Here is an 11,783-nt window from a genome sequence, read left to right as displayed (position 1 = left end):
CCTCTGTAAGCCCATCTTAACCCTTAATGCATTCCGTCCAGACCCCTAACTCTCATAGCTTCTCCCTTCCATCTCAGCCCAGCCAGGGCCAGGATGAAAGTTCTGGACAACCACCTGGACCGTGCTGATGACTAAAGGCAATGATGGAGAAGTGGCATTTAGCCCATATTAAGTGCTCAGTTGAAGGCAGTTATCCTTCATAGGGTTGTTGCTGGGATGGTTGTTTCTGATGTGGCTCTACAGTCTGGTCCAATGTCAAGGGTTTGCTCATCTAGCTTCATCAGAAATGGCCTCTCAACTAGCATATTGTCTGCTACCTCTAGACTTTGAAGAAGATTTGTATTCTCCCATACACTTTCACATACTTTTTCTTCAAAAGGATGTTTCCTTATCCGTTCTGCGTGTCTGTTTGTGCTGTGGCCGTACTCCTTCCCTTTGATATCTTTACTGCAGATGCTGTACATACTTGTGGCTTGAGAAATGGAGATCAGAAAATAACTTCCTGGATTTGGTATAGGTCAGATACAGGGCTTGATCTAGTAGAAATCCCAGTCACTGACTCTCTCAACGGGACTGAGATTGGGGCTCAGGCGCAGTGTTTGGAAGAAGGCGGCATGCACCCTCTCCAATGTCTTGGATCGGACTTTCTACTTCAAGTGGAAAGTGCCTGAGGCAAACATAAGCTACTGGTGTAAACACATTTGTTCAAAGCTAACGTTCTGTTGGCAGAGATGAGCCCTGGCATGACAAACAGAAACCAAGGGACGCCCTGTAAGCCTCTATGTACGTGACAAATGCAATCACCTCCCCATCATCCACGTTATTGGCCCAGAACATTGACATGTGTCATTCAAACAGCAGATAACAAAAGCAATCCTGTAGCTTTCTTTTCTACATCTTTTTGTCCTTTCTTTTTGGCTTTGGAATTTATTATGTCATTTTTTTGGCAGAAGATGTGCCTTCCCAGTAACTTTAAGTTTACTTAAGTTTATCTTTAAAAAAAGAAAAAAAAAGAGTTTGCATTTTCTAAGCACAAACCGACAGACAAGGCATAGAGAAGAGGCCATTTCTGTGTGGGAGGTTTGCGGGAGCAGGGAGGAGCCGGGGAGCCAGGGTGCGCCTCAAGGTGGTCCCCACACATGTTGTCATGGATAGTGGCTGCATTGGAGGCACCTGGGAGCAGAGAAGGTAGAAAGAAATAACCAGAGAATGGGAGAGACAGATACCTAAGGGGGAGGGGGTGGAAAGGGAAGTGTTGGAGAAAAAAATGGATGAAAATGAGGCAGAGGTCCAAGACAGACAGAAATAGGGGGACCATTCTATCCCAGGTGGCCAGGGATTGCCCTAGTTTTGACTCTGAAAGTCCAGCAACCCCAGAAACCCCTCAGTCCCAGGCAAACCAGGACAGTTGATTACCCTAGAGGTGAAAACACAGAGAACAGGCAAAAAGAGAGTGGTGCCCTCCAAAATGAAAGCAGATTGGGCTGCCCCAAGTACTTTCCTGGAAGAAGAGTGTGTGAGTCCGAGCTGAACCAGGCCTCTCATCAGTGCCCAGGAGCTGCTGGGTTCCTTGGAAGGGAATGGCATCTCCCCTACCTTTCCTTCCTAGAGAAGCCAGGACACCCCCAGAGGAGGGTGTTCAGACTGAGAGCATGAGAGTCAGAGGACCTGCCCACAGGACTCCCTGGGCTAACATTGCGTGTGCACTCCTGGCCTGAAATACCTGCTTCCCCCATCCAGCTGTGATGCTATGATGAATTCTGAATATGCTACCAGAACACCTCGATTCTAATCCCAGTTCTGTCATGTGTGTGCTGTGGGATCTTGGGTGACTCCCTTGCTGCTTTGAGCTTAGATTTCTAAAGCGGGCTTAGTAACTACGAATTTTGTCTGTCCAGTATACTTTGTCATCCCCTTTTTTCTTTTTCCTTTAGGGAACTCCTCTCCTATAATATGTGGTCTTGGTGGGGCTGTCAGTCATAATGCCCTTCTCTTCCCAACTTCTCATGCTTGGGCGTGTGCCCCAGATGGGGCCAATTATAATACCATAGTCTCTAGACACTGATTGGTTGAGCGGTGGGCATGAACCAAAACCCTGAACTTTTCTGCTGGATCTAGTGCGGAAGGCTGTCTCTCTCCCTTTAGAATCTACAAAGTATAAGTTTGGGTCTGCTGGCTACATCTTTCTAGTAGACAGAGAAATCCTGTATGCTGCAGGAAAGGAGAGCAGAGTGAAGCAAAACTAAGAGAAGACAGAGAGAAAAAGACAAGTGTCTCATTTGGGACTCTTGATCCAGCCATACCTGCAGCAATCACCTTTGTACTTCCTATTTACATGAACTTGTACATTCCCTTTTCTGCTTCAGTCAGATTGTGTAGAGTTTCTGTTACTTGCAACTGAAAGAATCTTCACCAATATAATCTCTTTATCTATAAAAATGAATATAATTCCTTGCAGGACCCATCTGACCCTCTTTATTATTATTATTGTTGTTACTATTTTATTATTATTAAATGAGATCACAGGTGTGAAAGAGATTTCAAAATTAATAAAATATCATATACAGCCCTCATGCATTGCTGGTGGGAATGTAAAATGGTGCAGCCACTGTGGAAATAGTTTGGCAGTTCCTCAAATGATTAAACATAGAGTTATCATATGACCCAGAAATTCTACTCCTAGGTATATGCCCAAGAGAATTGAAAACATATGGTCACAGGGAACTATACTTGACATCTTGTAATAATCTGTAAGGGAAAATAATCTGAAAAAGAATAGATATATCTATATCTGTATCTGTGTCTATATCTACATAGATGTAGATACAGCTGAATCACTTTGCTGTACACCCGAAACTAACACAACATTGTAAACCAACCATACTTCAATTTAAAAAAAAGAAAACATATGTCACACAAAAAGTGATACACAAATGTTCATAGCAGCATCATTCGTAATAGCCAAAAAGTGGAAACAACCAAATATCCATCACCTGATGAGTGGATAAACAAAATGTGATAGAGCCATACAATGGAATGTTATTTGGCAATAAAAAGGAATGAAATACTGATATGCAACAATATGGATGAACCTTGGAAACATTATGCTAAGTGATAGAAACCAGACACAAAAGGCCACATATTGTATGATTCCATTTACGTGAACTGTCCAGAATAGACAAATCCATCCAGACAGAAAGTAGATTAGTGGTTGCCAGGGGCTTGAGTGAAGGAATGGAGAGTGGCTACTAATGATTAGTTTCTTTTTAGGGTGATGAAAATGTTCTTAAATTAGTAGTAATAGTGGCACAACCTTGGGAATATCCTAAAAAATGCTGAATTGCATGGTGAGTTATGGTACGTAAATTACATCTCAACCAAAAAATAAATAAATAGGCTATGTACATATAAAGGATGATTTTTATTATTATTATTCAACTCAAATCCCAGCTTCCATAAAGCCCTTCGTCCAATTCTTTGAACTTCTCCAGACTGAATCTGGATTTTGCATTTGTTCCTCACACACTGCTGCCTTGTGTTATTTAAATAATATTCAATAATCATTAAATAATAAATGATTTAAATGATTAAATAACAATGATTATGTCAATAAATACGAGGTTATATCTTTTTTGATTCATTATTGTAGAAAATTAATTTCTTTTTAAAAAATTTTATATTGAAGTATAGTTGATTAACAATGTTGTGTTAGTTTCAGGTGTACATCAAAGTGATTGTTATACATATACATGTATCTATTCTTTTTCAAGCTCTTTCCCCATTTAGGTTATTACAAAATATTGAGCAGAGTTTCCTGTGCTATACAGCAGGTCCTTGTTGGGACGAGGTTTTGTCTTATCTTCTCAGCTTCTCTTGTGTGACTTGCAGAGCACAGGGGCACGGTAGGCACTTAAGTTTGTGTTGAAAGAATAAGTGAGGGCACACTTCTCCCCCTCCCCACCTTCCCGGATTATCCAAAGGCACCCATCATGTACTGAGGAGTCCCATGCCCCTGATGAGTACAATGTGAGTTAATGAATGGCAGAATTGCTACCTGAAGACCAGCAGCAGCACGCCCACTGCAGAGAGCCCCTTCAGCAAGAAGCAAGCAGTCTCAGAGTGAGGTCCTTAGCCCACCTCCACAGCAGAGTGACCACAGTGCCCGTCAGGATTCCCTGATCTCGGAGAAAATTCTTCGCAAGTGTTCCAGGCAATTCCCGTGCACTTGGAATTTGAGAACACTAGGGGAAGTGTGAATTTGTGTGAGGCAGCGAAGTGGTTTGCAGCCTGCTGGATAGCTGTTATCAGGATGCTCTAAGTTCAAAGCATCCGGACTCAAACTGGCTTAACCAATAAAGGGGACTCATTGGTCACATAACTGGAAAGTCCTTGGGGCAGTGGACTGAGGGGGTGGCTTGATTCAGGGGACCAACAAGACCCTCCTGGACTTGGTTTCTCCATTCTGTCATCCAGCATCTGCCTCATCCCAAGGCCAGATCTCCCTTCCCCACCCAGACCCCTATCAACTTCCAGACATACGTGATTCTTTGTCCCAGCCAGGGAAGGGACGTGGGGGTAGGAGAGGAGACACTTAGTTCGTTAGTTAATTCTAGTGGCTGTTTTAGAAGAGGAAGAATGCTTATTTCCCAGAAAAACTTCTTCCTTGGTCATGTTGCCCTTTCTTAAACTATGGCCCAGGGATGGCAATACAGTGATTCATTTCAGCCTAAACCACATGCCTCCCCCAACACACGTGCAAACACACACACACACACACCCCAGAGATAGAATCAGCTTCCTCCAAAGACTGTGGCTGAATGGGAGAGGTGAAGATACCAGAATAAAAACCAGGGTAGTTGGGACTTCCCTGGTGGCGCAGTGGTTGAGAATCCGCCTGCCAATGCAGGGAACTCAGGTTCGAGCCCTGGTCTGGGAAGATCCCACATACCGCAGAGCGACGAAGCCCATGCGCCACAACTACTGAGCCTGCACTCTGGAGCCCGTGAGCCACAACTGCTGAGCCTGTGTGCCACAACTGCTGAAGCCCGCGCACCTAGAGCCCGTGCTCCGCAACAAGAGAAGCCACTGCAATGAGAAACCCATGCACCTCAACGAAAACCCAATGCCTCCAATAAATAAATAAATAAATACATTTATTTAAAAAAAAAAAAAAAAAAAAAACCAGGGTAGCTAGCAAGAGGACAGCAACGTCGGGGAGCCAGGCACAATGCCCACTACTATTCCTGCGTGAACCTGGGCCTTCTCAAAACCCAGGCCCCTCCTCTGGGAAACCTTCCAATCCCTCCCCCACTCTGTGCACCCACACACCACCTGCCTTCATCCACCTATCCATCCACCCACTTACTATGTTCCTGGGGTGTTGGGGGCTAAGTGCTCAGTGTGAACCAGAGATTTCTACCCCAGTGGTGTTTTCAATCTGGGCAAGGAGAGAAAAGTTAATCAAATGATTACACTAGTTAATGTCTAGTTTCTCTGGTAAGTACAAGGAAAAAAATGAGAGTTGGGGTGGAGAGAATGAGCATGTGTCTGGGGACCTGACCTGCTGAGGATGCGGGGCTGGGGAGGGGGGCTTGAGGGAAGGTTTTTCCCGAGAAAGTGATGTGGGACTTCTGCTCTAGTTTTCACCACACTGGCCATCCTACCCTCTGCCTCAGCTGTCTCCCTTGCTAGAAAGGCCAGCCTCCACACCCATGGGTTGTGGTCCAGGGCCTGATTTAAAGCTTATGCAACAAATGTGCATTGAATTTAATTGTCAGTGGTTAGAAGCGCTGGGAAGGAAGGTGGCTAGGTTCCAAAGAAGAGCTTCACTGTTATGGTAACAGTGGGCACAGGGTCCTCCTGGATGCTTTGGAATGCCTCAGGGGTGTGGGGTGGACAGCGAGCGTAGAGGTGGAAGGGGGATCTACATTTATTCCAGGGCCAGGAGAAGCACTGTGGCCTTTACATTCCAAGCCCCAGGGTGCAGGAGAGCAGGGGGTTGTCTCAGAATGGAAGCTGGACGGACATCCACTCCTCTTGGCCAAGGGAGACCCGAGTCATGGCCCGTGTCCCTGAGTCACCTTAGGTAGCCCTCTGAGCTCTCGGAAGCTCCTTCCTCTGGGACATGAGAATAGAAGCTACTCTTCCTGAACAGACTCTGAATTTGGTGGTGGTGGTGGTGTGGAGGGAGGCGCTGCACTGGTGAGGTGGTTCCCAGGAGCGGTTCTCTGGAATTTTCTCCTAAGGCAGAGGTGGGGTGGAGGCAGAAGGAGAGATCCGGAGAGGCGTCGAGGCCGCAGCCCGCCGCCTGCCCAGGTGGCAGAGGGGCCGCGACTGGCCCGCAGCCAGAGCCCAGCGGTGTCCGGGCGCCCCTCCCCGCCGCTCGAGCCCTCCCACTTCCTCTGAAGCAGCCGCGGCTGTCAGGGAGCCGGGCGCCGCGCGCAGTGCAGGCTCGGGGCGCCGCGCAGAGGAAGCTGTCGCTCTGGCTGGCCGCCCCCCGCCGCCGCTCCGCACCGCGCCCCGCCGCCGCGCCGCGGACCATGGACCTGGCCAGGGGCCTCCTGGTGGCCTGGGCCCTCAGCCTGTGGCCAGGTACGTGCCCCCTTATACCCCCTCCCCACCCCCCGCCTCTGGGAGCCCCTCCCTGACCCGCCGAGGCCTGGGATACAGCTGCCAGGAGCCGGTCGCGGTGCGCACCCAGGGTCCGACCTCGGCGGCTCTAGGGTACGTGGGTCCCCGGGGAACTGGCTGCAGTCGAGCGACTCCGCCAAATTCCGCGCTAGAGGGAGGCGCGCGGAGGCGGCCAGAGGCTGGGACTTTGGTGTCTTTGGGAAGAGTTGAAGAGGCTCGAGTTGAAAAGCGCCGAGGGCTGGTGGCCCCGCCGGCGCCCTGCTTACCTCCAAGCGCCCCGCCGAGCTTCCCGCGCCGCCGCGGAGGTCACTCGCGGTCCTGGGAGCGCCGAGGGCGCGCGTCCTGGGCGAGGGAAGGGGTCAGGGCGCGCGGAGAAAGCATCCCTAAGAGTCGAGAGCCTGCTGCAGCGGTCCCGGGGAGGGGGGGGTGCTGGGGGAGAGCCGGGAGCCAAGAGCCGCCCAGGGTCCCTCGGGCCGGAACGGAGCGCAGCCTTGGGGCGGTCGGCGCCCAGGCTCTGGCGAGCCGTCGCGGGCCTAGCCGAAGGCTGCGGAGAGCAGCTCGGCAGTCCAGGGCTCCCGAAAACATTACCTGACCCTCGAGGTAGGGACGTGCCATCGCCCCACAGCCTGCGCTCAGAATTGTGCGCTCATTCAATAATGCGGGGGATTCCGCCATCGCCGAGACGTGCGCCGCCGCCTAATGCACTCCAGGTGTCGCGGCGCGGCGCGGACCCCGGGCCGGCGGGGCGCGCGGCCCGGAGCGAGAGGCCAGCCCTGGGCTATCCTCACTGGGGCACCCGGCCCGGGAGTCCCCACACCCCGAGTCCCGGCGCGACCCGCCACTTGGTGGCGGCGGCCAGAGGCGCTGTTCTACGGATCGGGAAAGCTTGCGGGACCCCTCCTTGGCGTGGCCGAGTGCTCTGGCGGGGACCAGCACCTCGGAAACTGGCCGAAGGGCCTAGCCTCCCCTTCTCCGTGGGCTCCGGGTCTGGGCTGGGGCCAGTAGTAGGAGTCAGATGCGGTGGCAGGGGGAGAGGCGCCCTCAAAGAGAACAGGTGGAGATCCCCCAGCCCAAGCAAGCTCACCCAGTCCCGGGGTACGACGGGAAACAAGTGCACCCAGCGTCGGTCTATAGTGGAGCTTCTGGGAGGGCCTGTAGTTGAAGGGGGCTGTGCTGATGGGGTTCAGTTCAGATTGTAGAGTCACAACTGAAAACAAACATTGATGCTTTAAGTTGGGGAGGAGAGAGCGTTGGGGACAGCGGGGGAAGAGCTGCGACCAGGCCTGCATATACCTAGAAACTGGCTGCCGGAGGAGGTGGTGAAGCCCTCTCTAGGTCATTTAGGTAAGAGAGGGAACTCTAGGAACTGTCTTCAAATCACTAGGAGACCCAGCCATAGAAAAAGGGAATGCGCTCCTGTGTGACCCCAGATATGTGGCCCCACCAGAACTTGAGTTGAAGTGGCTGCTTTAGGGGCTAGAGACAGTCCAGACCTCAGGAAGCTAGGGGCAAAAGCTTTGAAATCAAACCTGGCTTCCCGTTCTGGCTCTGCTGCCCACTAGTCATACCGCCTTAGGTGTGTTATGCAATTTCTCTAACAGGTATCCTCCTCTGTGAACGGAGATAGATATTCTGAGACCATAAAGTTGTCGGCATGATTAAGTCAGGCTGGCCCTGTAAGAAAAGTTCTTAACACAGGGCTTGGTGCACAGTAGGGCTGAATCAGTGGTTGATAATGATAAAGCAGGGATGGAGGCGGGTAAGGAAGTGTGGTGAAGGACAGGGACAGGATTTATGACTCAGAACTCCCTTCATATGGAGAAAACCACTCCTGAGTTATGTCTGGTCAGTCTGAGTTCTTGAAATATGGGATTCATTAAACATATCAATCAGTGTTGGAACAGCATCTGCCTGCAAGGAACTGGGGGTGGGGCCCAAGCATGTATGCAGTCAGGGCCCTGCCTATAGCTGAGAATAAGGTGAGACCAGGGAAAGCTAAATAGAAGCACTGGGGAGTGAATGGCACAGAGAAGCTAAGGGCTGCAGTTCGAACAGAAGTTCAGTTCTGCATGAATAAGGCTTCCTGCAGGAGGAGATAGCATTTGGACTGGGCCTTAAAGGAGTGTGTAGAGTGTGGATAGACCTTAAAGTGGGACTGTTTGTACATTAGAGTGTTATTTCCTGGAACTACAGTAGTTAAAGAACAAAAAGATGAATATTTGAAAACCACAAAGATGACTCTGGTCAGTAGTGACTCTGAAGATTAGAAGGGTCACAGAGGTCATTGGGTCCATTCCCCCAGCTCCAGAGCAGGACTGATGTTGATCTCTCATCTGTGCATCACATGGATTCAATGTGAGGATTATCAGGAAGCTTGCCTACTGTTGATGGCACAGTTTGGCTGGTCAGGGACTTGTAACAGGCCAAGTTGGCGGGGGAGTCCTCATTAAGGCCATTATGAGTTTAGAGCCTTGATCTTTCCAGAGCTTCTGCTGCAGGCTGGGAAGGGTGATGAGATGGGCAAAACTATCAAGAAAGCCAGAAAAAAAGTAGATAGGTCCAAAGACTTTTATAGCTGACTTTCAGAGAGAACAGACCCATTGATCAGAACTTGCCTATTGTAATGCATCTGACGATTAGGAAAAAGAATATATATATGTATAACTGAGTCACTTTGCTGTACAGCAGAAATTAAACACAACATTGTAAATCAACTATACTTCAATAAAATTTTTAAAAATAAAATAAAATAAAAGTGAAATCCTCCCAGTTTGGAAGCAGAAAAAAAACAAAACAAAACTCAGTCTTTACTGAGCACTTGTTACCTGACAGGTGACATAAAGACACATAGGGAGATCAGACAGAGTGTGGGGGTGAAGGCCCTGAGGTTTCACTGCCTGGGATGGGTCTGGCCTCTGCTAATTGGGACTCTGTTTCCTTGGCAAGTTACTAACCAGCTCTGTGCCTCAGTTTTCTCATCTGCAAAATGGGGATGATAACAATAGAACTTAAAGAGTATCCAAAGATTTATGATGTATATAAAGTACTTGGAAAGTTGCAGACACATATTGAGCATTTAGGAGTTTGTCTTTCTTCTCCATCATCATCATCATCATTGCTCATTACTGGCCATTGAGTAAGGGATCTAAGGATGCAGAGATGTAAGCTTCATACTCAGATCCATAAGATAAGTCTAGAGGAAGTGCTGGGGTACTGGAGGCTCAGAGGAAACATACATGCCAGGGTCCTAAGTAAACCTAAACTTTCCTAATCCCTTTTCCCAAAGGCCTGGCCCAAAATCTTGGTCATAATGGGAACTCAGGGTTTTTTGTTTTTGATTTTGTTTTTGCCATTGAGGCTGTCTTGAAGTCAATATGATCCTGGCATGGGTGTTTTGTGTCATTGGAGAGGAGAAGAACCATACCACTCCCTTATGTGTCCTTGTGGGTGGGGGTCTTATTCAGCAGAAAAACCTTGTATGGAAAAGGCACAGTACTGGGCACCACAGGTGTGCAAAGACTAAAAAGATCCAAGTCCTGCTCTCCAGCCTGGGAAGAGCAGGGAAGGAGATAAAGTTTGTCACTTTGCCTCCCCAGTGCCCACCCTGCTTGTCAGCCAAGCCTCTCAGCCACCGTCAGCCAAGGAGCTTCTGGACCCTTCCACAGGCAGACCCTGGGGGCCCTAACGAGATGAAAGTGGAATATGACCCTCTTTCTTCTTATTCACCATGCCCCTATCTCTACCCTGCAGTGGATCCCCTAGAGATGGGATGTCTATCTCCTCACCATCCTCATTGTTCCCAGCCCACCCACAGGGCCGTGGGTCCTTGAGAAACTCAGACAGCAGCTCACCTTCGTTTTGCCCTCTGTGAACCTCTTTGTCTCCCCTCCTGCAGTGGCAGCTTCCTCCAGCAGCAGGGCTTCCCTTCCCTCCTCTCCCCTCATTGCTTAGGACAGAACTATGGTCTTAGCTGGCCTAGCTTGGCTCTTGCTGTATAGAAGGGAGTTTGGAGAATTAAAAAGCCCTCTTTTCTCTCCTTAATGCCTAACTTTGGAGATTCTTGTCTCACTATAGGCTTCCAGATCTTACTTACATTGTTCTATTGCAGTTGCAAAGAGAAAGGATCCATCACAATCCTCCCCAGGTAGTGACAGCCTCTGGCTGACTCAGGGAGGGTCAGCTACAAAACAAGCTTTAAACATGCACTGACACATTCCAAAAACGGTGTCTCAGCTGGCCCTCATAGCTTAATGCCCCTATCCCAACACCACCAAACCGTGGGCTACCCTCAGGAATTCATAGCCATTTGAAACTATTTTCCCAAAACAATTATGAGCTCCAAAGTCACCCATATGCCCTCAGTGTGGAGTGCTTGCTCTAGGGAGCTGTGGTCCAGGAAGGAGGGTCCCCATCCCCCAACATGTAAATCCTGAGTGTACCAATTCTTAGTTGAAAGCCCAGAAGGTTACCAGCCAGGGGAGAAGGGGAGGAGACTGGAGTTGGTCATCTCGTAAGCCAAAAATAAATAAGCTCCCCAAAAATTCCATGAAGGGTTTTCATACTCTGTACTTATGACCTTCACGAGATGAATAAAATTCCTCCTGAAGGAAGAAGTCAGTGTGGTCAAACATGCCCCCATCTCCACCCCCACCGCCTCTATCCTAAACTTCTTCCACCTTCGAGCTTACTGAGCTGGAGTAATGATCGTTATGTGTGTGGTCTGGGAGCCCAACTGGATTCAAATCCTTTCTGCTTGGGTGACCCTGGATAAGTCCCTCTGGGCCTCATTTCCTCATCTGTAAAATGGGTAGAATAACGACTTCACAGGCTGATGTGTGCTTTAGATGATCTCTACGTGGTTCATTCATATCAAGTGTTTGGAACAGCATCTGGCACCCAGTAAGCCCTCAGCAAACAATAGCAGTTCATTGATCACCCCCATCATTCACTTGATTCATACCAGGCACTGCGTCAAGCATTTTCTCACATCTCAGCTAGGCCTCACTATGGAAGTCACTACAGCAATCACCAGGTTACATGTGAGAAGTTAAATGGTTCATCCACGGTCATGCTGACTGAGTAAGAGGCGATGTTTGGTGTTTGCCCTTAATCCATGCATAATGTCTCTTCAGGAGGGCACAGAAAGATGAATA

General features: G+C 49.1%; 1 protein-coding gene across 2 annotated transcripts in view; it reads left to right on the top strand.

Moving 5' to 3' along the window:
* The first annotated feature begins 6,243 nt into the window (after nt 1-6,243).
* The window catches only part of ITGA11 (integrin subunit alpha 11), a 128,139-nt gene continuing 122,599 nt past the window's right edge, over nt 6,244-11,783 (top strand). Inside the window, exon 1 of one of the 2 annotated variants that reach the window (XM_082383248.1) lies at nt 6,244-6,591. In XM_082383248.1, coding sequence (XP_082239374.1) covers nt 6,540-6,591 — 52 coding nt within the window. In that variant the 5' untranslated portion in view covers nt 6,244-6,539. The remainder of the gene's footprint in view (nt 6,592-11,783) is intronic. The other variant, XM_082383249.1, reaches the window with a different exon arrangement.

Source organism: Balaenoptera borealis, assembly GCF_965194805.1.
Source record: "Balaenoptera borealis genome assembly, chromosome: 3".
In the NCBI taxonomy this organism is placed as follows: Eukaryota; Metazoa; Chordata; class Mammalia; order Artiodactyla; family Balaenopteridae; genus Balaenoptera; species Balaenoptera borealis.
The sequence above is the reverse complement of the archived record's forward strand: the minus strand, read 5'-3'. Positions and strand labels throughout refer to the sequence as shown.